This window comes from Aphelocoma coerulescens, chromosome 2 (assembly GCF_041296385.1).
Source record: "Aphelocoma coerulescens isolate FSJ_1873_10779 chromosome 2, UR_Acoe_1.0, whole genome shotgun sequence".
Lineage (NCBI taxonomy): Eukaryota > Metazoa > Chordata > Aves > Passeriformes > Corvidae > Aphelocoma > Aphelocoma coerulescens.
The window spans coordinates 105,740,216-105,766,174 of NC_091015.1; the positions used below are offsets into that span (position 1 = coordinate 105,740,216).

The 25,959-nt window shown below is 44.6% G+C and overlaps 1 protein-coding gene across 1 annotated transcript in view; it reads right to left on the minus strand.

Annotated features, from left to right (window-relative positions):
* Positions 1 to 25,373, minus strand: part of PARD6G (par-6 family cell polarity regulator gamma) — a 65,744-nt gene extending 40,371 nt beyond the window's left edge. The window contains exons 1-2 of the mRNA XM_069004287.1: positions 25,136 to 25,373; positions 12,194 to 12,416 (exon numbers count right to left, since the gene is read on the minus strand). Of these exons, the coding sequence (XP_068860388.1) occupies positions 12,194 to 12,416; positions 25,136 to 25,207 (295 nt within the window). The 5' untranslated portion in view covers positions 25,208 to 25,373. The remainder of the gene's footprint in view (positions 1 to 12,193; positions 12,417 to 25,135) is intronic.
* Positions 25,374 to 25,959: the final 586 nt, after the last annotated feature.

Below are 25,959 nucleotides of genomic sequence, written 5' to 3' on the forward strand. Positions count from 1 at the left end.
CGAATTTTACTAAAACTTTGTGTTTGTGGGAGGTAGATTCTGGAGGAAACCTCAGAGATATGAAGATGCAATCTCAGAACCATCAGACCTCCTGCAAGCTGATGCAGCAGCCAAGTGCACAGTCAGAAGTCAGGTGCCATGTGAGCCCAAAGAGGCCCAGACTGCATCTGAACAGGGACAGCACTTTCCCTTTGATCCTGAACTCTGCCCTAGTGCTCTGCACCAAAGTGCACCAACCTCTGGGTCACCTCACAAAGCCCATCCACGCGCACTGTAGCCAAACACCGTGTTCAACAGGACAGGGTTCACTGCATGCAATAACAAGCATTCCTGATTTATTTTAGGCTGCATGAAAGCTAATAACATAAGCAAATCTTATGTTTGCCTTCAAACAGTACAAACACTAAGAGTCAGGGAACAATGTCTCAGCAAGACAGCAGGAATCAAATGTGAGTAATCACAGAAGAGTTTGAGTTGGAAGGTAGCTTTAAAGGTCATCTAGTCCAACCCCCCTGCAACAAGCAGGGACAGAGATGCCATAACTGCATGGCACAGAGCTGACACAGCCTTATCATGCAGGAGGGATGCAAAGCCATGCCAGAGCCTTTGTGCACCTTACAGACATGGGACTGTAGCAAGCCATCTTTTCAGACCTTTGGATCTCAGCACAACCCCTGAAATACCTCCAGCAGCATTCCCTGCACAGTGATCCCTCCTCAGCAGGGATGCAACCTCTGCGTGTTACTTCCGTGTGCAAGCAGCTAGCCAGCAATTTATGCTACTGACACTGATGTGCCTCGTAGGGCCAGGAGGCCTCTAAGGCAGGGAGACCTGGTTTGCTGGAATTGCCCAGTTCACACCAGTTGTGAGACCCCACCAAGGAAAGGTACCATTCAGCAAGATGCTGGCAAGCAGCCTAGCTAACCTAGGTTACACTAGCAGGTTCCCTCTCACAGCTGCTGCTGATGCACATCCATTAAGCACCTTCATCACACTGATCTTTTTCAGCTCTCTTGGGACATCCACATGGAACTGAAGTGGTCTAAAACAGAGGCAATAACATTTCTGCAGACAGATGGAGCTAGTAACTCCGATTTTCCAAGATAAGCACACACCCATAAACCAGATCAACAAGACTCAGGAGGGTGCTACCCACACACCGTATGACACCCATCACGGTAGAAAGGCACCTGCACCACACTCTGTAGCTCCAGTACTTCCTCATGATGCAATACAGCTCTGGGATCTCAGGATGCAACTGGTGAGAGGAAGGGTGTGGGACATCGCCGCCACTTACTAGCTGAACTGGGACCAAATGAGGTACAGCACTAAAAAAAACACCAGGGAAATTATTATTCCAGGCATCCAGAGGCAGGACAAGCTAATTGCAGGGATGCTCTCCACATGGTCAGGTGATCAACACTAGTGAAGTCCACTGTAAGACAGGGCTTTATGCACACCTCCAACAACATCCTTCCTCTTGCTCACCATCACTGTGCACTTGCCAGAGTTGATGCAGATGACACGTACCCTTGCTGAGGGGTCATCTGAGCAAAGGAAGACGAGTTTGTTGTGGCAAGCTGTTTCCTGTGATCTGCACCCCATGTGCTGGCTCCTGTGGCCAGCTGCTTCTGGGAATGTTTCAGAGACAGGAGATGGGTTCTGATGTACTGCCAAGCCACTCTGCCCACAGCAGCACATGTTAAATCACAACAGATACCCAGTCTGCCGCTTCTCCCAGAGCTCCCCCTCTCCTCTTCCCTCCATCCCTTCTAGATGACATGGCGTGCCTGTGAGATGAGCTTATAAACCTCCCTGCACCCCAGAGTGCCCAGCAGCGCTCTGTACAACAGAGAGCAGCATACAGCAAAGAACAACCTGTAACACAGACCCTCTATTACACCCACAGGTACCATGCTCCTGTGTTACTCAGCATGTCCCCTGCCAGGGGACTGGAAACTGCATGTGGCAGGGGAAGGTGTACTATGGTATGGTGGCCAAGGAAGGAGAAATTAAGTCCCACTTTAAATCCCACTTTAAGCAAAATACAGCACAGGGAACTAGTGTTCTTCTAGGGGGAAGCTGGGACCCTCAGGACAGCCTGAAGACAGCTATTCAATTCCTCTCTTTCAGGGCAAGAAATGTTAACTCTACACATGGGTGACAAAAGCTGCCAGGTAATGCTGTCACATTGCCTTTGAAGTCAGCCAAAAGAACAGAGAAAGGGAAATTCCACAACACTATCACCAGCACCTTTGCATCCACAAGCAAAAGGCAAGAGATGTGAACAGAAAACTAAGTTAAATTTAAAAGTTTCCTTTTTTTCCAGTCACAGCCCATTACAAGCACAGATACCTCAATGAGGTCAGAAAAGCACCAGCCACACAACTACTGAAATCAACTAAAAAAACATCATCTGATGTGCCTCTGGGCTTGGTCTATTTACACAAGAAGTGTCAGCCAGATCTAGCGTCAGGACCAGTATTAGCATTTTCAGTCACCCATGCACATGTTAAGCTCACTAGCAGATCATTGTCAGCACTGTTTGGCCTCAATTATTGTCTGTCCAGGGCAAACATTTGGGATACTTTTGGGTACAAGCTGATAAATGGAGACATCATGTGGTTACCCCTACAGAAAAGTAACTCCTTCATTAAAGAACCTCATGGATGAAGAAGCAACTTTTGAACCATAGCACTGTATGACCCAAGTTCAGTCTAACACTGGAAACAAGGATCCCACGTTCTGTAAGCAGTACACATAAATCCTGTACCAGAATTTGATGCATAAAGGCTGACTGCCTATGTCCTACCTTCTCCTCTCTAACATGCAGGGAACTTTAAAATGCAGTGAGTACACTGAACCAGTGTTCAGTGCGCTTTTAAGTGACTGAAGAATAATGCAGATACAGACACTGCCTGCTACTGATATTCTTCGTCTCAGCTAAGAATTGTTTTGAAACAAAATTTTTAACATTTCTTGTTGCATGTTGTACTCCAAACATGCTATACTTCACCCCGCCCCCCTCCACAAAGGATAAGGCATGTTGGAGTTATGCTATTTCAAGAAATACAAGCTTAGGAACCTCCCATTCTTAATTTTTATTAGCCACAAAGGCACTACCCTTGGACTTATTTATGGGCTCTGTTATAAAGCATTCATTTATTCACTCAGTGTCAGAAAGAATTTCTCCCAAACGGCAAGAAACTTTATGGTTTTCTGATTAACACAACACATTTTGTTAATGCACCAGGTTTTCCTCCCCTTTACTCATGTCAGCTGCATTTAAAACTAGACCTTAGTAAGCACACAAAAGCAAAAATGTAGAGATTACATTATTTTGTAAACAAAATCACTGCATAATACTACTAAAACTACCAAATTGCTTGTCAGAATGAAAACAAAGCCACGATAAACCAGGCTAATAAAGTGAACAAATGGGTTGCCACCAGCGTCCATCCTGAGGTCATAACTAACAGACCTCCTCTTAGGACACCTCCATGGCATGCAGGGATGAGGGAAACAGCTTTAGCCCTTTTCAAATCCTCAGCTGGTAACTCAGCTTTAAAGGAAACAGTTGTGTTCACCTACAGCAGCTGAAGAGGCAGAAAGGCTTGCTCAGAGCTCGCCACTGCCGGCAGCCAGGCAGCCCTGCAGTGCCCATGCAGAGATGGAGCTTTTCCCCAACTCCACTGAACCCCAGCTGATTTCCAAAGACACTAAACAGTATGGAATTTATTATTTATGTATCAAATCAAATTAAATAATCGTTTTCCTTCAAAACTTTACCTTTTTTTTTTAATTCCCAAGTAATGTATTGTTTCTAATGCAAAGGGATAATCAGAGAAGAAAACTAACTGGTCCAAGAGTCACAGAAAAAGGCCAATTCTCCCCACTAAGTGTTAGTTCCATACCTGTTCTGTCACTGCTCTCGGTGTCTTTTTCTAGTGATGGGAGTAAAACAGCACCAGCACTTGTGTACTTTCACCTAACACACTCTCCTGCCCAGGGAGCAACAGCATTGCAGAGCAATTAAAAAGCTGAGGCAAGGAGTAGAAAGCTGACAGCTGAGAGGAAGAAAAAGAAGAGAAAAACTGCAAAAAAATTGGGGGTGGTGGAGGAAATAAGTGGTGCAGAAGTTATTCATGGAGCTTTTAGAGGTTACTTAATATCAGCATATGGCAGGGGCCTGAAGAGCAAGAACAACAGTGAAGTTTTCTAGGTTAATAGTTTCCTTAATATTCCCACAGGATTCTTTACTACTCTAAACATAGCACAGAGGAAAAAATAAGATCCAAGGAGATCATCATCAGGGGCAGGTTCAAGAAAGGGTTCTTTCAACCTCCTGCAAACTGCTTTCTCTCTTGGTGCTGAAAAATATCCAGAGTTCTTATGCAGTATTAATACTGACACATTTAAATTTGAAACATGCAATCCCAACAACACAGGTAGACTGAAGACAAAAGAGAAGGTTTCGTTTACTTAAAAAAATAGTTTGAGTGGGGCTATATTTGTTGAACTATAGTTGGAGTTAATTTTTCAATGCCTACTACAAACACCTAGCAGAAATATCCTTCACTGCATGCTTGTTTTCAGTGCAAGAGTCTACCAATTAAGTCATCCCAAGACCTTTAATGTACTTGGGAGTTTAGAATACTTCAAAAATTTAGCAGAAAATCTGCTCCTGAAGGCCTGAATCTTGAGTTAATATTTTTATTGTGCTATCTACCTTAATTCACTACATGAAAGCTACTTCAAACTTGTGAGGTCTTGTCAGGTAAAATCTGGTGTCAAAGAAGGGACTGTCCGTTCTCATTATTATCTGCATATTATACTTGTTTCCATCACTCACAGAAGGGAAATGACAGCTAGGCACAACAGGAAAAAACCTGAGCCATGAGCAGGAAACAGAATCTCTTGTTTTGACTACTAAGGTAAGAAAAGGTAAATAGTGGAAAATTCCCCTCATACAGGGACCATAACAGAGGTGGATCATTTGACAAGTCTTCCTCACCACTGTTTTTATACAGCCAAGCCACCTATTAGAGTAGCTTCACTATCTTAAATAAAAAGCATCAGACCAAGGAAGGAAACAAGAAATAGCATTACTTGAGACTATCTGTGAGTATACATAATTGGGGAGTTCTTGTATTTTGTTTTTTTTTTTTTTTAAGTACCTTCAGGGCAGCAATCCACACCTATATGACAACAAACAGAAGTTTGGAGGGATGGAAGAGCCTTTATTTGCTTGTTCTTATGTGGGTTATGAACTGAAGATAGGCATGGAGTTGAGGAGAGGCTCCTATTAAAGGCTGCACAAGTTCCCACTCAAAACAAGTTTCTTTAGCCTAAATTCAGCACAGTCTGTGGTGCTGGTATGAGCTTGATGCAATTTTTAAGACTGTGAAAGTCTATTTTTATTCTTAATATAGCTGGTTATGTGTATTTATTATTAAGTTATTAAACCTTGAAACTGAAAACAAATCCCATGTAGCTCTAACATGGAAGTGCAAAAAATGTTTGCTGTTTTTGCCAGGCTTCTGTTCTGTGCTTACTGTACACTGCAACTGCAAATATTTATGCAGTGCATATTTCTGTGACAGCTCCCACTATCAGCTATCGACCGACCCCACAAAGCTTAGCTGTAGGCTGTGCTACTTCCACCCCTCTTTCACTGAAAATTCTTCCTTAGCAGCTGTTCTGCTTGCAATTAAAAGTAACTGGTGATGAAAATCAAATATCCTCATACTCTAGAAATTGAGTTTTTGGGGAGAAGGGAGGAAGCAGACCCGCAATGGCTCTGCTCAGCCACCAGGTATCACTAACCATGCCAGCAACAAAATCCAAGCCTGCTTTTGTTTATGTCTGACAAGCCAGATTAAAAACTTTATGTTTTTAAAGTTGCTTAATAAACCCGTAGAAACATAATGATTACCCAGTCTCATCATTTGCACATGAAAGGTAGAACAGAGAAGTTACAGTAATTTGTTGCCAGACTTCACTGGAACAAACAGCTGCATTTTACTTATCTTCAAATATCAAAGGACTTGAATGGGACAAAGATTACTTGGCTTGACAAGCTTTCAAAGACCCCTCCAGCTCAAAACCAGAGATGTTTCTGAAGAAAATCATAAAAGGATTTAATATAAGCCTAGCAGCAATTCCTATTATACAAACACAAAATTTACCACCATCCTCTAATCTTGTCAAAGCTAAGACAAGATGCTTTGCCTCCTTTCCAAATCCAGTGGAATTGCCCACTTCCAAAGCAGGCAAGTTCTTCCTCCCAGGACAGAACTCGCTTTTCATGGCAGTGTTAAGCTGCTCTAAATCTGCCCATCCCATGCTAGCTCCTCACTCAAGCAACTTGTTTTCTGCTGAAGAGCTGGCTCAGGGAGCTCAGCCACTGGGTCACATTAGTGCCAGGGCAGAGGCCAAAGGGTAGCAGCCTGGGGACAGCCTGACCAACAGCAGAGCCACATCCCTCCAGTGCACCCATGAGCTACCGAGTGTCAGCAGAGTTTCTTCTTCACCTTCACACCCTCCTTATACAGGAGCAGACAAACTGAAGACCTCATCACCATCTGTGCACTTAAAATTTATTTTATTCCCTCAGACTCCTAGCAGACCATTGTGAAAATCTGCTCAGCTCAACCACAAGGAAGACCAGAAGGAGTTCAGTATTCTCCCTCCGTACGTGCTGCAACCTGCTTTATTATTTAGTATATCAAATACCTTTGACAAGAGCAGTAAAATCACATTGTTCTTGTTTGGAAATAAAACATTTTGAGAAAGCGTAGTCAATGCCTGTGCTGCAAAACAAATAGGAGGGTTACTGAAGAACCAAAAAGATGATGTGAAAGAACTGAACTCAAACTTTCATAACTGTACCCACTCCAGAAGGCTGAGCAGAGAGTTAAAAGTTTTAGGTAGCTGCTGCCTCAAAGCCAGTTTTTGTGTTTAACACATGTGGTTAGACAGCCAACAACCATTCCTAGGGATTATCTGCTCAGAGTATGAAAGACAATAAAACAACCCACCATCAGTTTTTCAGGCAGACCTGGGCATGATTCCCATTAGCACATTTTTACTTTAAAACTGACTGTGATTGCTCTGATTTTATAATACAAGAAAGCTAAGCACAGATGTTGGTACTTAGAGCTGAACAAAACTTTGCCAGGTAAATAACAAATTGCAGAATTATGAACTGCTTCTGAACATGCACAAATATATTGCATGGCACAGCAGTTTAAATACATCAGTCACTATATGCAGTTGAAGAAAAACAGTATCTTCCAATCTTTACATTAAAACAAGCCAAATCCAAAACCCAACCAGGTAAACGCACATTTTTCCCCTGTTGATTTTGGATCAACCTTTAAGTGAGAACTGATGGTAGACAGCAGTTCTAACCACTCAAGGAGGAAAGCAATGGCTGGTGTTCAGTACTGGGTTACTGTAACAGTAATGGACTTAACTACAAGAGAAAATAGACTTATACCAAGTTTCTGAAGATGATACTTGATGGCTTTTTACACACTCGGTTTTCCAGACTGCAGAATGCAAGACAACACAGGTATCAGAAATCATCAGCCTTCTCTAACTTCCATACACGTCAATTAACAGCTCCAGTCTGTGGTATTTACTAATTTATGATGTAAGGCCCTGCTCCATTTAGCTGTGGAGTGTGGTTTAGGGTTTTGGCTATTAGAATGCTCTTCAGGTTTGTTTGGATTTTTTTTGCCTTTCATGTTCCTGAATAATACTTGACAAAATTAACCTGACATACAAATTTGTCACCTGACGCTTCAGTGCTTCATCTGTCTCCTACTTGCAGGACACTTACAATGAAATCATTTAAGCCTTTACAAAGCTTTAAAATTAACTTTACTGATGGAAGATTATGAATTTGGTCAAGAATTTGCTTTATGATTGACAAAGTGCCCTCACATTCATTAATTTATTGTTACTTTTATAGAATCAGAACATACCTCCTGTTGTGATGGGGACAAAACGGCTTCTCAGGCAAGTTCATTTGACCTCAGTCTGGGATCAAGATGAGACCAGACAGGCTGTGCACCACCTCTCCCACCTCCTTTGCAACTTGAGCTACAGCAGATTTTCTGTTACTGCCCATGCAAACCCTGACGACTGGTAGGAAGTGAAGGTCTGGTCAGCAGCAGCCTGCATCAGTTCTCCCAGAATCAGAATTGTTAGCCTGGATTTAGAGCAGTGTGCTCAGTTAACCACTCCATTCATTCTGCTTGCTGTACTTGGTCCTGGACACACCACTTGGAAAAAAATAAACCTTGGGAAAAAAGCACTGCACAGAGTACTTACAGGGTGATCAGCTTGTTCATTTTGCCACACTTCCCTGAGTTTCTGAACTTTCTAGGTTGAACACACCTCAGTAGGTAACCAAAGCAAAAGAGGAGAAATTCTGAAATCTCTTTTACTTGGTAGACTTCCATTTACATCCTTATACCTCCCCTGCAAAGTTCAAGGAGTCGTTTGAGGCAGGTTTACCATGAAGAACTCATTATAATTCTGCTATTTATTCCACTCTATTTAAGATGCTCCAACACAGATCAGTTTGAACACATACTGTGCCTGAGAGGCATTAAAGCAAGATTTGATGATAATTTCATTCCATTTAATCACACAAGAAATAACGTAATGCATTCACAGTATGCAATCCTAACTCCTTTCAGTTTTTCTGTTTTATATTTCTGCTTGAATTCATAGCTTACACCTAAATATTTTTGCAGTATACAAGAGATTGTCTCAAATGCTGTAGTTTAGACACAGACCAAACAGTCTTGAAAAACATGATCAGCATCATCAGATAAGTTCTTCCTTGATGCAGTTCTTGGCTAAAATGCAAGAGGTCAGTTATTATGGAGCAAGTCAAACACATCCTTAAGAGTTCCTGCATTGTTCTGGGGTCCTTGGGACATCCATCCCTTCCACACCAGCAGGCACCTTCCGTAGGGAGTTCTGTGTATGTCTGGTAGCAGTTACAGCTGAGTGAACAAATCCTCATGCTCAAAGCATCAATTGATGTAAATCACTACTGTACTAACGAAGCCAAAAGAGCCACATCAGTTTGCAACACAGGACATGACCCACACTTGCAGCCTGGGAAAGCAAGTCAAAGGAAAACTGCTTTTTCTTTTTATAGCCTGGTTCTCTAATCAGGATTTTTGTCTGCACTGTAATTTGGTATTGAAGGAAAAAAAAAAAAAAAAAGAGCACCATACACTTTCAGCAGACAAATCACTATGAGCTATAAAAACTTGCTATAGCTGAATTTACTCAAACATAACCTGCAAATGTCCCAGATTCTTCAAGACCCGAAAACTAGCAACAGTAATTGTTGCAAGCATACTGGGAACACCAATTCTAGTCCTTATTAAAATGGCTGGCTCATAAGCACTAACATCCCCTGCGTGGGACTACTGTGATCCTGAAAAATCTGGCACTCAGGAGACTTTTGGGGGGAAAAAAAAAAGGGGATACAACAACCATCCTATACCTGGACACCAACCGGGCATGAAGAGTCCAAGCAACGAGCACAATGTTTGCCTCTGGGGACAAGCGAGAGAAAGGCTTTTGAACTGAAAAAGTGCAAGACTAAGCTCAGATGAAAAACACCTAGGCAAACAGAAACATCAAACTAGGAAGTTGTTGCTCTATTACTGTGCAAAGACTAAGTTACCTGTTTTGCCCCTCTGAGAATGTTTTAAGTGTTTTAACATGGTTGTAAAATTGACCTGACAAGAGAAAGGATAACTCAGCTATAAACAGGGAAAACAGACAGGATGACTAATCATGCAGTTGATAAACAGTTTGCTTCACTAGAAAAAGAGACCTGACCTTCAACTATTCAGTCCTTCTATGCCTGCATATTTCTGCCATGTTCCCTGAAACCCTCCCTACTCTACAACACTGCGAGAACAACCTCTGGCAGCCAGCTCCCAGGACTACTCCCATGGCAAAGCAGCGATCCCATATCTTAGAGAGTCTATAGAGAGCCTCGGCTCTGCAGTCTCCTTCGAAGTCCCAAGAGAGCACTCCTCACATATTTTACTAGCATCCCTGTCACCCTGATTTCCTGCCTCTGAAGTCAGAATTTAGGGTGTGAGCTGAAGCTCTGCAGGCACACCACGTTCCCCACAATGGCACAACGATTTTTTGGTGCTAGTCACCTCATTCTCTTATGCAGGCCTCCAACAGAAGGACTAGCACTGCTCTGTCACCCCAGTCTGAAGACAAAGAGAGCAGCAGAGCAAAGGAAAAAGAGATGAAGATTTTGCCTTCATTCTGGAAGGGAAGAATTTCTAAAAGCTTTGTCTAAGCAAAGGAAATGAGCATGACTGTTAGGGACCATTCACAAGTATGAATCTCAAATGTTAACCTCAGGAGTCCCTTATGAAAACTAGCACTAAGCAAAGGGATGGGCCAGAATTTACTGTTCCCTTCAGCTTTACAGAGGGAGAAGGTGTGTTGGGAAAGCTTTCAGGCTTTGCCACACGTGAGGAAGAACAGGCCTGTCTTCCTTCACTTGCCAGCATGATCCATCTCACTGAGCAACAGGTAAAAGAAAAGCTTTTAAAAAAAGGAAATAATGCCCTTTTCCATTAAGGTTACAAGTTAGAAACCTTCATAACCAGCACACTGCTCCTAGAAGAAGAGGGAGAATTTTTTCTGTATGTAGACAACAGCTCTCTGATTTGCCTACTTCTGTGATTAGCATTTCAGTGGCAACCCCCTCCCAGCGCAGGGTTAGGAATACTCAGTTTCAGCAGTCTGTCCAAAGCAGAGCAGGGACAACTGTATTCTGAACAGCACTGATCCAGAGACATGAATAAACTTGAACTGAAGTAGGCATGACAAAGTCACACAAAGGATTTCTCATGACTTGACCCACCATGAACATTCACAAGCCCTAACAGGCACTGAAGGAAGACCTAATTGGATTTGTGATCCACATTTGCACTTTCTGCACAAGAAGGAGGAGCAAGCTTTCTCCCATAGACTTTTCCACTCACCTAATAGACACACCAACTAAACTGCTCTAAGTCCTCTTAATTGCCTCCTTGAGCATCTAAAAAGAGCGCATCTAAAAAAAAATCACATCTAAAAAGTGGCAGACAATATGCTCTGAACAGACAGGAGCCACACAGCCCTGGATGTATTTGATAACACCAAATCAAACCACACACTACACCAGTTCACACTAATGAGCCGGCTGGAGCCTCCTGCTAAATCCTTATCAGTACACAGCAAGAGTCCAGGCCAAGAAAAGCTACATGACTGCTCTAAGTCTCAAATCAAGTCTTGTTTCTGAATCTGTTGCTGATGAGACTTTAATTCCAAAAGCCCTGTGCTATAAATCACTACATGGCTGAAAAAAAAAACCAAAACTGGAGGAAGTGTTAATACAGTGTTAGCTTCCCCTGGGATTTAAGGAGCTCTGTGAGAAGACACCTTGCTATAAAAGCAAATCCTCTTCTGAAGCAACTGCCAAACATGGTCCTTAGGGAGAACAACACACAGGCCACTTAAACCTGATGTCATCTTGACATTCAGGCAATTCTGCCCAAAGTTTGCTTGATGATTCAAAATGGGAATAATCAGCACTCCTTAGTGTAAGGACAGAGGGAAAAAAAGTCATCATTTGCCTGTTTGCCAGGTTAACTAAGTCAAACAAGATGTCATTTGTGACAATTTTTTTTCCTTTCAGAACTTACACATCTGTTTGCATTCACACACTACCCAGGCATGAAAAACTTGGGTATGACACTGACTATCAAGATGGACACATAAGATTTCTAAATGTGTAGTAGTAGTACCAAGATCCCCTCCCTCCACCAAGTGGAATGGTGCACTTGGCATGCTCAAGTGATGACATAGTACCAGCAGCAGAAGGCACATTCCCCTCAGAAAATAAAGGGGCTCATGGTGATTCTCAGCATGGTATCTTTCAAACACCTTACAGGCAGCAATGCAGTCCCTCTACCTGCTATGAAGCCATGACATTCCTGACAGCTGCAATGAAGTGCCTGTGAGGAAGAGCAAGATGGCTCCTAGAGGCCTCTTACGTAATTTCAGCCTTTAAATGGGTGCCACAAACCCACTCTTCCCCTTGCCACAGCACACTCTGAGGCACTGAAATGAAACTGCATCTTACCTTGTCTTTGGATAAAAACCCTGAGCAGTGGATGAGCACTTGAAACAGCCTTGAAGAAGTTGTCATCATTATTAATAGGGAGAAGGTCTCCATGCACGTCAGCATATCCAATCATCACTTCCAGGTTGGCTATGTGATGAATGTGAAGAATTAGTTTGTAGAAGTCTTCAAACTTTCCTGGCTTGTAGCGATCCAGAGAGAACCTTCTGAACTCTGCCCCAAACTGCAAGAGAAAGCAAACACAGCGTCAGCAGATGTGTCACCACAGGCCAATGTTCCAGTTTGGCATTTGAATGTGGCATACATCACCTCTCTTTTCACAGAATTAGAGAGCCACAGAATCAATCAGGTTGGAAAAAACTCCTGAGATCACTGAGTCCAACTTCTACCATTCAAACCTATTCCATGTTGAATACAGACACATGGTGCTTACAAGTCTACTAATGGCCTTTTAGGTCCTCCCATTAGAATATAACTATGGCTACCAAGATACTACAGGTATACTCAAGTGTTCCATCTTAAAAGAAATCACATTTTTAAAATATTAAGTTTTCATTAAATCCTCTAGAGGTTAACTGCATTTGTAGGATTTAACTTTGAAGGTCCATCATTCATTATCATCATCTCAGGCATCCACAGAGCCATTCTTCTCCAAAGCAGAAGTATTCACTCTACTGCTTTCAAAAGAAGTTACTCAGCTATTCAAACAACCTTATAAAAATTCTTTGCACGTTTCCCATCAATACCACTGGGATCCCAACCACAAGACCTTTAAAGAAGCATGGTATGTGAGCGCACAGCTTGTTATTAGAAAATACACTCACTCTACATGACCCCTGAATTTCCTGGCAATCCATGCAGCAGAAGGAAAGTTAGTTTTCATGGCTTTAGTTTTTTTGTCACTCCACTGGTTTTTATTTTTAAAGCTTTATAGACCATTAAGTGGTTGTCAAAAAAAAAAAAAAAAAATGGGAGGAGGAGGGTGCGATTTGGCGCAAGAGAATAGAAAATGTTATAAATCCATGCAGCTGTTTTAAGTAAGTCAAAGTGATTGGGAAGACAATTTCAAAGGACTGATATTAGAAACAAAATATGCTATTAAGGAGGGAAAAATCTGATCCTCTATTTCAGAAAATTAAAATAATGAAAACAGGAATCTAGTCAGACTAAGCAGCTTAAACCACCTTTCTGGTACATTCAATATTTCAGATTGTAGAATATGAGTAAACTACTGTTCATCAACCAAACCTCTAAAACCATCCTAACTCACTCTTGCACATATGGAACCACAGCCACATATCCAAGAACAAGTAAGGCTGTAACTAGGACCTCATGGAAGTTCTTATTTGCAAAGGCAGCCAATACCAGGGCTAGAAACCAAAGACACAAAACTAACAAGCACAAAAAGAAATAAAAAGGGGGAGAATCCTCTCCAGACAAATTCTTCCTCAAAATGGAGAATGACTTGCTTAGAGGTTCTCAGCTGTTAAATCAACCATATATGCAAGCCACTCTTCTGCTGAGACTAACAAAAGTATGAATCATCACCATAATCATCTTCAAGCAAAAAGAAAAAAAAGAAGCCAACATAACCTACTGGCTTTGGGCACAAGCATGTTCTCAAATTACTTCCGCAGTTATGAAAATCCCACTCTTGAGCATCAAAGCCCAGTTGTGATCATCTGAAAGCTTGTTTAGTCAAATTATGCTGCTTGTTTGTAATATTAACTGCTAGTTCCAGTTTGGATTCCAGAGTGCCCATCCAAACGCACAAAAGGCGAACAAACCACAGCTGGTTCCAATGGAGGAAAAAACGTTCCTCCTTTGTCCTCCACCCCCTGCTCCTCCCCAGAAAAATCCAAGTGGAATCTTACTTCTGTGGACACACTTCAAACCAAGTAAGAAAAAGCTTAAGTCTTTTTATTTAGTAAGTATCTTAAAGTTTTCTTTTTCCTAGATTCAAGCTAGAAAAAGGCATCTTCAACTGTCAAGTTTAATATCTATCTACATGATAAACAAAAGGGGCAGGAACAAGGTCTTTGAAGGTTTTGCTTAGAGCTGCATCTACTGCTCTACACACCTGAACAGAAACCCAGGATTCCTTGGGATTCCTCTAGCCAAAACGCCAGGGTGCTCAGATGCCAATGGCAGTAACCATTTGTTTACTGGACAGCTTGTTTAGGACCATTAGCGCGCATGGTACCTTCGAGGAAGCAGCTGCTGTGCAGTCTGACCCCAGGCAGTACAACACCCATCCTACACAGCCCCCTCAGACCCATGGTCTGCTGGGGGAACCCATCCATCCTGCTCTGCCAAACACACAGCCAAGGCAGAGGTCAGGTCCTGTGCAGGGACATTGCATCCAGCAGGAAAGTGACACGGAAAAGGACAGAGGAAAGAACTAAGGATGGTTACTAGCACTTGGCTGGTATGACCCAAAGCTCAGCTTAAGCTGCCACATGAGAAGACAACTGGCAAAAGGGCCAAGCCTCCCAGCCTAGCCCCTGCAGGCACACTGGAAACTACTGGATCAGTGGAGCCTGACATGTGGGAATGCCACTGCAGGCTTGGGGCACTGAGGTCAGACAGGAATGCTGTACAGTCAAATTGACTTGTTCACATGTTCAGCCTTAGGAAAGCCCAAGAGTCAATTTCATTTGCCTGGGAACAGCACAATGGTAAACAAATGCAAGAGATTTCACTTGTGCTTTCTGCATGACCCAGCTTTTTGAGGCAAGGGAGCTAGAAGGTGATTCTGTAAGGAGAAGGGAAGAGTCAAGAGATTTAAGCAGATAATGAGAATGACTTTTTGTTTAAAGGTTAGTATTACTGTAGTAATAGTTTAGCCGATTTATTCACCCTGTGCATATACACAGACAGCAACCACTGTCAGCAGGTCTTTTCAGAAGAGGGGAAAAAAAATGTTTCAGCTCATTCATCATCCCTAATGAGGCTGATAGAGAGTATCACAGTAACAATGGGATTTGCAGTACCACTCAGCTTGGAGATCGGGTGCTCTGCATTGTATTCAGCCAGGATTTCAAGGTAACATCCACCGTGTATCTTACAGAAACTACACATTCTGGTAGCCAAAACGACTGCCTGCTTCTCGAAGTCACAAAGTTCATCTTATCATATCCCTTCACAGAAAGATACACAAGGACTGGTGTCTGCCAGCAAAGTCTCTGCCAGAACAATACTGTACCACACTGTTTGATAAACTAACAGTTTTAACAAGCAGATTAGTTTTCCATAATGAAGTAAATTACTCAGGCCTATTTCACTTAAAAGAAATTTAATCTGACAGAGCTTATTATGACTGAAAAATCCAACTTAGAAAAAATTGTACATTTTGTTTCACAAAAATAACTTCTGTCCCAAGATCCTCAAAGTATCAGCCAACCACTATATTTGTTGTCTGCAGTTTCATGACAAAAAGCACACAACAAAATACAACACATCAGGCAGGAACCCCAAGCAAAAACAGATGCCCAGAAAAGTGTTCTGATAAAAGTTTTGTTAAAGAGGAAGGAAGACACAGCTAGCTGATCAAAACTTACACAGGGTGATCAAGAGCAATCAACTGCTTTCTTTGGCTTTTTTTCTGGCTAAAGGGTACAAGAGGTCAGAGGAGAGGAGAGAGCAGAATTTTGAGGTTTGTTTACTTAAAAAGCTGTTATTTTGTGAAATGAAAGAGTTATTTGCAAGCAAAAGAAAGCAAGTATTTTTTTTTCTTTAAATTTTAAGTTTCAAGATGTTTACAGGGCCAAAAATGAAGGCCTGTGTTTATGAGGTGCCATCCCTCTAGTTTATTGCTGGCTTTGAAATCAGGCTATTGTAATAAGAAGACATCAAAGAACAACATTTAGCAATAAACATGAATTACATTAGCCACCTACTTCTCTTATGGAATAAAAAACTCAAGAACAGAAAGAAAACTAAACACTTTCATCCTTGCACAGACTGTAATTTCTGCTTACATGTGAAATTTTCAAAACTAGGAAGGCCTAGTCAGGGATGCATTATCAGTGAGAATGAGCAGAGGGCAAGAAAGAGGAGGAGGGAAGACAATGTAAATGTTTTTGCACTTGCTGACTTCAGCAGGGACTTCAGAGCTCTGCTGTCACATTCATGTCTCTGTTTCTCTGTCCCCTTTTTCTCCCACAGTTACATCTTCCCCAGCTCACACAGCATTCTCTTGCTCTGCTCCCAGGGTCAGAGTGGTTGTCATTAGTGGCAAGATGCCACCAAACAAGCAGATGGTCTCTGCAACAAGTTCTCTCTTCAATGGCTTGCTCCACAGCAGCTCTGCTTCACTAAAATGATCGAGCTGGTGGAATTTCATGTTCTGCTCAGTCCCCTGCTCACATCTCACTACTTCTTTCAATAGAGAGTCACAGGAGCAAGACAGCCTGTCTTCTATTCACCCTTCACAGAAATCCCATCAGAGACACAATTTCATTACCTTCTCCCCCAAACATTTTTCCTGATTGACATCATGCCATACTTCTACCCTTCTCCCTTCTACTCCCTCCTTTTACTCTCCCAGAAAAACACAGCCATGCTTTAGTATCTTAAATGCTTAGAATAGTTTCTCTTACCAGAGAAAACCAGTGGTTCCCCTTCTTTTTCATGCTTCTTTGACACAATGCTTCACATCTCTGTTTTTCGTTGGAAGAACAACCATCGTAACTCCTTCAACCCTCTCCAGTGGCCTGTACTTAGAAATTCTTCTTTCTCTATTCCCACCACCCTCAGATCATCTTCTGCTCATGAGATGCACCTCTCATTCATTCTCACATAGATCTCTTCACAGGTGCTCAGCTGTCAGCTCAAGGGCAACTTAAAGCCAAGGTTACCCTTTCCCCTGCCTCAGTTACCTTATTTCACAATTTTTCGGAACTAGACCACTACACTGCCTATTTTGACTCACTGCCACACGGCAGCCTGTGAAAGTAAGTTATCCACAAAAACAATTTTATCAGCCTGTTTGTTTGAACCCATCATCCCTTTCTTTGCCACCCTTGCTCCAGGAGTTCCTCTCTTATCAGGTCACCCATACAGCTGTTTTATGCCTGCCATCTCTGCCAGCACTGCCTCCAAGCAGCACACTGCCAGCCTTCCTCACTGCCTCACCTCTTGATATTTAAACCCCCAGTGCCATTCTCCTTCAAGAAACAATCATTCACAGGAAAGCAAAGCCCTTAAAATAAATCTGTGATTTAAGTGCCAAGTCTACCTTTCCAAAAGTAAATCTCTTTCGTTTTTTATTCCAGTCCCCTGCATCTCTGGGAACAAACCAAAGTCTGTCTGCAAATGATATAGACCGAGGTGGTCCTGTATTGTCAAGCGACATACGCTCTATCACACCACAGAGCTTAAGCACAAATACAGCACAGCATGCATACATCCACGGCATGCCACCACCAGCATGAGGGGGAAAAGGAAGATTCTTGCCACCCAGAGGGACAAAGGAATCAGGTCTGGTCAACACTGAGATAAGCCCGTGAACCTAGCTTCCTGCAGAAAGGCAGCCCTGCCCTGCTACAGGTCTCTAGCAAGAGCAAACCACTTTTGGAACGTTTGCTGAGAGCTATCTACATGGATACAGGAAACCTGTAACCAGTAAGGGCTCTGGCTGGTTACAAACTCATTTAAGACTCTTTTAGCTGCCGCCAGAGGTTTCCCCATGAGCTCGGTGCCAGCAACAGCTGCAGAGAAGTAATTTGATGCACATGCACGAACACCCCTGGCCAGACCTGCAGGGGGACTGGGAACAGCTGTGCAGGGCAGAAGCAGGAGGGATGGCACAGGGCTGGGTGGCCCTGGGGCTGGTGCACCACACCCTTCCCCAGACATTTCTGCCTGAATTAACTTCAGGCATTTCCAATGGGAACGGGACTACCTCTTACCGGGAGATCTTGCCTTCACTTAGAGGGAGGCAATGTCTCCCGAGGTACATTTCATCTTTTAACTCCTGGCCTGCCATTGTAAAGATAATTAGGGGCAAGCGGTCAATCCTTGGAAAACCTTTCCTAGTTCCTAAAAGCTCCGATTAAGTGCACACAAAGTCTCTCACAAAGGGAATGATAAGGGACTACAGAGGAAGGCACTATTAATTGCACCTCTGAAGAACTCCTTGGAGGTGGCTAGTCCTGGAGCCTGTTAGACAGAGCCTCCACAGGTACTTTAACCTCACACAGGAGACATTCCTTTCTGACTTGGCTGTAAACAATATTTAATTTTCTGAGGAGCTCTTTAAAGTTGAAAGGTCCATTGTTCCGTGTCCTTTAGGACAGTTTCAGTGTGGCGAGACTAAATTTGAGAAGACTACTCACATAAGACAGACTGGCTGGACGAAGTTTTAAGCAGATCAGAAATTCCCAGGTTACTAGACTAAAAAGTATTACAAACAGGAGAGAAGCTGGAGGCAGGATCAAGAATGGGAGAGTATGGGAATACTGGAACACGAGGTAGCAGTCTTTGCCCTTCTGGTCAGTACCAACCATCCAGTTAGCACAGCTAGCACCCAAGCCAATACCAATATACTTGCTTCAGGAATACTGTTGGAGGAACTACCATCTTTCCGTGACTAGACAGACCTGAGACTACACAAGCCTGAGCACCAGAGCATATCCTCCACTACACACAGAAATGCTCTGTGACACCAGGTAGCTCAAAGCGTGTGTTCCAGCCTTCCCTGTATCTCCTACAGGCACTACTGCTCCCACAGTGCCAGAGTACAGGTTAGAGAAGAGAGTAACACTGCACTGGTGCTTACTGCAGCTGACTCCTGAACAGAACTATCACAAGATGACTTGTCTGTGCAACACTTATCAGCTGAAAGGTTTGGCCTCTCATCCGTGAAGGGCAGCAAGCATGCACAGAATGCACTGTTGTGGCTCATCTGAAAGCTGTGGTCACTTTCTCTCATGGCACCTAGCAGACAGACTTAAGGTTACTAGGTATGACCACTTCAGAAAGCTATCCTACCATGAAAAACAAATATTTGTAATGAGAGGGGAACCGGGAGTTTAGTAGGTGCTATTTAGCACATCAGAATAAGCACAATAGCTGCTGTGAGAAGCCCAGCAAAATGGGAGGGAAAGGAACAGAGGCAACCCTTCTTAAGAGATTAATGTTTACAGTCTCTCTCTTGACATGTTTTGCAACAATCCAGACCATCTCAAGTTGCTATTACTGTGGCACACTGTCTTCATTTGAGAGGGGGAAGTACTGCGGTTTTCTGAGTCCGTGCCACATTTGGTTTGCATATAATCGAATATGTTTTCAAGCTCAAAAACAGAAGTTAAATCAGCTGGTTACAGGGCTTTTTACTGCACTTGTTTTGGTTTTACTCCAGGTATGACAAGTATGACCTTAACTTGGAAGAATCTAAAGTACTGCTTAAAAACTTTAAGCAGACTTAAAGTCTGTTTTAACATTCTGTAGCATTTTAAGAGTGCTGCTTTTTGATCTATTCTGAAGTGTGCTACACATGGAAAACTTTTCTTGAAACTTCAGAAGGCCTGTACAGCTTCAGGGTTAGAGTGAAATCAAAGTACAAAAGGCTGGAAAACACAATTTGTGGACCTGTCTCAGTTAACACCAGACAGTGGAGAACCAGACCTTTAAAATCTCTTTAGAGGGGCCTATTAAAAGTAAACTTGCTCTACTGCTATTGCTGCAGTTTTAGCACTGCTTCGTGTTATACTTCATACCTTTCAAATACCATGCACTGCCACAGTTGAACAGTCATGTGGACAGGCAGTACCAGCAGCTTTGGCAGGGGCGAGGGGAAGATGCGAAAGGTTTAAACCAGCTATCTGTATGTAACAGCACAGGCACACTTCTTCTAAGACGGGGAGACAGCACTTGAGCAGGACAAAGCACGCACAAGCTGTTCGAATGCTACACCTACCTGGCAGCTGGGCAGGCTGGCTACACGTGCCTCAGACCAAAACACAGTCTTTCAGCTGCTAGTGACTTTGTAAGAGCACAGCTGATCCCAAACACGCTTTTTGTCTTCGAACACCGTAACAGTATCACGTCTACTCAGGATAATCAGAAAATTATTGAAAATGTATTAAAAATCCATTTGCAGCACCCATCTAAACACCAACATTTAATGAGAGCTGAAACAGGATAGGAGAAGAGAGTATAAAAAAATATGGTTATAATTAAATGGTTCTATTTATCTTAATGAGTTTGTTTATAGTAGTAGGATGTTAGTCACATTATTGTTGATTTGTAAATCAGTTTGCAATGCAAGAAAACATGACGCTATTAATAAGGCAGAAATGCCACAGTCAGCACGTGAGTCAGGTAGCTGTGCTTTTACACTCCTCAGCCACTATCAAAAGTTCCATTGTCCCAGAGGGTTCATCAACAACAAAGGGTTCTTTTGCAAAGGACTTTTATCAGGGAACAATGAGTACATTTAGCCATTTTTGAAATCATGAAAATTAATTCTTACTAGTACATATAGTTTACAAGAATTCATATAGCAGTAACAGAAAAACAGTACTCTGCTGCTTTTCAGCCAGAAGCATGGAGCAGTCAGTTTCAAAGGGAAAAAAAACCCAACACACACTTTCACAAACAATTCAAAGTGCTATCATTTAAAGGCCTGAGGCAATCTTATACTTCTACTATTCCAACATATCTAAGAGACTGGAAAAGAAATACACATTTGGGCTGATAGCTACCCTCCTGTTTGAAATGCTGTGCATACAATTCAAGGGAACAAAAAATAAAATCTCTTTTCACTCAGCAAGATGAAAGAAGACTGGCTACATGGAGTTATAATCAAAGAGAAGTCCCACCCCTAACGTAGGAATTCCTATTTTAAAAGCATTTGTTCTTCTGTAGGCTTACACTGACGAGCAAAGAAGCCTGTAACCTCTCTGTAGAGCTAAAGCCAGAAAATGAAAAATAGGTTAAGAACTCTGCCTGTGGCCACGAGATCCCAAACAAAACAAACAGAAAAAGCCCCACACATTGCACTGGAGCTCTTGGTAAAAGGGAAAAAAGGGGAGAGAAAGGGTCATCTGGAAACCTTTTTCAGAGATTAGAGGCAGTTTCTTGAGAGGGGACAGATACTTCACTTGTCACCCAACAGAGGAAAGGAGCCAGTGAGTACTAGACACATGAGAATACACAGTTGTTCTAAGCCAGCAAGATAATGTGTTTTCAGATCCTGTCTAAAAGGGCTGAAACATTAATCCTGAGCTACAGAGACAACACCTAGATAAGAACGCAGCTTCTAATTTATTTTGTCGTGAAAGACAGGACAGAAGGGCTAAGGTGTAATCACAATTCACTTAATATTTTCCTATGATATGTGCCAACTTCTAAGCAGGTTTCTCTTTACCCTTCCTCTTTTCTATCTAGCAATAAGCTTTGAAGTGTTTTGATTTTAAGGCCAGCTCTCTGAGAATGAGGCAGAGGAAGCGAGAAAGCAGGGAGCCGGACAGAAGGGGACTTCTTAAAGCAGAAGACTGCAGCAATTTCCACCACTGCCATGTCTGAAAACAGAGGTGTGCACGGATGGCAGAGGGTTTTCCCCTTCAGTATTTCCTGCAGCACAGAGATCCATGAAGCTTTTGCAGCACCTTACAGTCACACAGAGAAAAAGTGACCTGACATACACCAAAAGTACAACACAGTGCCACAAAGCTCATCCTTCTGCAGTAACACATAGCCAGAGAACATATTGCTGCCAGTGTCCCCACCACGTAGTCACAGACATTAAAAATCCATGGACACAAGAATCGTGAGCTGAAGCATGCTTTGGGCCACGTTCCCAGCAGGGGGGATGGGTCAAGCTAGGTTCAGCAGAGGTGCAGGCTGGTTCGGACCCACTGAAATCCGATCACCCACAAACCTCACAGGTCTACTGGACAAGAAAAGAGGAATACCGCCTGCAGTTTTTGGCCGTTTGGCACAAGAAGGATGTTGAAAACTAGAGTGAGTTCAGACACCAAGATGGTCCCTCCTTCTCCTCCCCAGCCCCCATCCTGCTTTGTTTTTAACAACCCTCTGGCACACATCAGGAATCTTATAACTTGAGGATACTTGGGGATTTCCAGAAATGTCTTACCCAGTACGATACTCAGTGCTGACAAACTCTCCCCTTCCAATAATCAAGGCATAAACTGGCTTTCAAGAACTTGTTTTTGGAGAAAAGGAAAGAAAATCAGAAAATCCAGGAAAATCAGATTTCACAGGAGCTATTTCTGAGTTATGACTAATGCAAGATACCAGCTGGATGCTGGTTTATCCTTAAGGAAGGAACCACCTGGTTATCGTAACAGAGGCAGGGATATCAAAACCCCAGCATCTGCAAACTATCTCCCATCCAACTCCCCACAACCATTTTTTCCAGAGCTCCCTCTGATCAAACTCGATCTTCAGAGGAGAAAAGCTATTTCACACCATTGTGTAAAAGCAGCACTCTCTCACACTCAGCTCCTCCGCTAAAAGGGATTCCACCTGCCCACGGACTGCCACTTCCCCAGCCTTTGAAAAGCCACCAAGAATCCCTTGATCCGTGGCCAGCAGCATGCCCTGGCGCAGAGGCTGAGCTGCACCCACCTCCGCTCACCTGGCAGCCTGCGCTCGCAGGCGATAGCTGCAAAATCATGAGTTCTCAGACTCAACTTTCAAGTTCTCAGGCAAGCCCAGACAGGCCTCACATTTACAAAACCCAAGCAACTAAGTGTTTAAAAGGGTGACTACGTACGGCTACCAAAAGTAGCATTACTGAATCTTTCTGTTTCCCCAGCTTTAGATAGTTCCCGCAAACAAAAAAACTCCACAACCCCTATTTCTAGATGATCACAGCACAACACCACAGTGACCCACAGGGAAAGGGTGCCAGCATCACAACTGACCCTCCAAGATCACCGTGTTTTTGTAACAGGTATAAGGTCTTTATACAGTACCTTGCCAGGTACCATTGGCCAGAGCTTTGCACTGCACCTCCTTCAGACCACTGAAGAGTAACTCTGTGACAGGGAACCTACGAGCTTTACAGGCAAAATAAAACCATCTTGCAATGTCAGCACCAACAGCCTGCTGCATCAACAGCCTAGCTGTTACTGTGCCCAAGGCATGCTAACAGTAAAACCCACCAGCACCAGGAAATTCAGCAGCACAGCTTCCACTGACACACACTGCAGGTTCATGGATCATCACTGGGTGTAGGCCCTCAAGAGGGTATTTTGAATTTAGCCTCTATATGAAGTTTTCTTCCAATGCAGTAGAGTTCTCTATAGGAACTTCTGGGCTATCAGCAGTGACAACCCCTCCCACCCATACCAGTTTATTTTCCTTCCCTCTAAAAATCCACAATCATTCACAGGCTTACAACCTCCCTATATATCACTCTGTGCCTATAGAACCAGGTAGGATTCACTTACAGAATTCCTGCAGCTGTAAGGGAAGCTAACTATAAGGTTGCTTTCTGTTAATAGAACAAACTCAAGCTATGGCAATATTGAAATAGAAGAGAGAGGATGAACTTAAAAGTTCTCGTATGTGGTCAAGGCTTTAGTTTAAAGCCAACAGAATGTAAGGGGTATAATTCAGTAGACAGAGACAGGATCTGGAGCTTTTGGGAGCCACAAGGAATGCCGTGGGTGGGTTACATCTTAGAACCAGTAGAAGCCGAACCAAAACTTTCCTGCTACGGAAGCAAAATGGAACTTTCTAGGCCAGTTGCACCATTTGAAGCAGCAACAGAAGGTTAGGAAATAAGGGCCTGAACCCACATTTCAGGTGTCATGTTTAGAAATGATTGGAGGCTCCCTTGCACACAAGGTACTTCTCCCGCTGAAGCCATCTCTGCTCTACGCATTGCTCAAGGCCATTTGATCTGAATGCAAATTCTAACAGCAGCAATGGACAAAAATGAGCAGCATCAAACACAGAGTCCCAAAGACATCACCCTCAACACCATCTCAGCAGGTGATTGGGACTCCAGGAAAGGCTAACGTTATCCATACTCTTTTCAACTTATGCACTACCTACACCTTGCCTGTTATATGTGTATAAAACGCGGGCTTCCAGGGAGATTTCTCACTTTTGCTTAAATGCTACTTATTTTTAACCTCAGAGGCGCGGGCAAGATTTTGACGTGCTGGTTCAACCGAGAGCGACCAAAGCTTATAGACGAGAGCTCAGCAAGACCAACGTGAGGCACAGCCACCCGACACCATCCTTCGAGGCGGCCAGCTCCGGCAACCCTGCCGATCTCGGCTCCTTCCCCAACACCACCGGCGTGCACAAGCTGATGCCGGTGCCGGCATCCCGGCACAGCCGCCGCAGGAAGGGGGAAGCTTTCCGCAGGTCTCTCTCTGGCTCCTCCGGCTCGGACCTACAGCGGGACTGGAGGGGAGACCCGGCCCATCTCCCTCCCGGTCCTCCGCCCCTCTCCTCAGAACGCGTCGGGGCACCCATCCCGCCCAGCGGGAGCCGGTCGGAGCACCGAGGGGTGAAACGTCCCGGGCTGGGGCGGGAGCGGCACCGCCGCCGCGCCTCCCGCTGCCCCCGGGCCGAGCCCCAGCCCGCCCGCCAGGCGAGGCCAGCGGCGCTTCCCGAGCCGCCCCACGAAGTTACCGCCGGAGTCCCCGCGGCGAAACAAAAGATGGAGCAGGAGCGGCGGGCGCCGCGCCGGGGGAGGGCGGGGAAGGGTCGCGCCGCCGCCTCCGGCCGGGCAGGGGCGGCTCGCCGGGAGCTGCGCCCGGAGCGGTGATCCCGCCTCTCCGCCAGCCGCCGCCAGCCCGTCACCGCTCTGCGGGCTGCGCCTGGGACGCGGCTCCGGCCGCACCGGGCGGGGAGCGGAGATACGGGGAAAGGAGGGGGGGGGGCTCCATTCATTTTCGAGAGCACCACCGGGCAGGGGCGCTCCCGGCCGAGGCCGCGCCGCGGTCTGCTCACCTTACTCTTCACTTCCACCGCGCTGCACTCCAGATACCGCAGAGTCTGAGATTTGTTGAAACTCCGGTTCATCTTCCCGGCCCCGCTGCCTCCCCTTCCCGCGCCGCCGCCGTCTCCCGCCCGCCCGCCGCGGGCCGCCCGCACGAGCCGCCGGCCCCGCTCGCGCTCCGCTCCGCTCCTCCGGCCACTTTGTTCCCGGCGCGCGCGCGCCAACGGCAGCGGCGGCGGCCGCAGGATCCGCGCGGGGCTCGCGCTCCGGCTGGGCCGGCGGCGGGCGGGCGCCTTGGGCTGCGGGACACGCCCCGGACACGCCCCGGACACGCCCCCGCGCCGCCCGGACACGCCCCTCGGCGGCCGCGGGGCTCGGGCGCTCCCGGCGGAGCTGCCGCGCTGCGGGGATCGGTGTGGGAATCGGTGCGGGAATCGGCGTCTCGGGCGGCCGGAGGGTCCCGCTGCCGCAGCCGCGCACGGAGCACAAAGCGCACCCGCGGTACCGCCGGACGGCGGCCCCCCGCGCTCGGAGGTGCGGGTTGTGTGCCACAAAGGAGACCCGCACAAACTTTTCCAGACAACGCTGATTAATCTTTAAAGAGGGTTGGGATCTGAGAAGTGCTGCGAGTCATTAATTTGAGACCACAGATCACCAGGTTTGGGAGGAGAGTTTCCACCACGCCCTCCTTGAAATAAATCGGTGGACTGCCTCCCTCTGCTAGCAGCTCTTTCTAATTAGGTAGGTTATTAATTTGAGAATCTCGAAGGAACTTAACTTCTTTCCATCTCCTGCCAAGGATATTTTTAATTTTAACAGATCTTTTTCCTTCAGT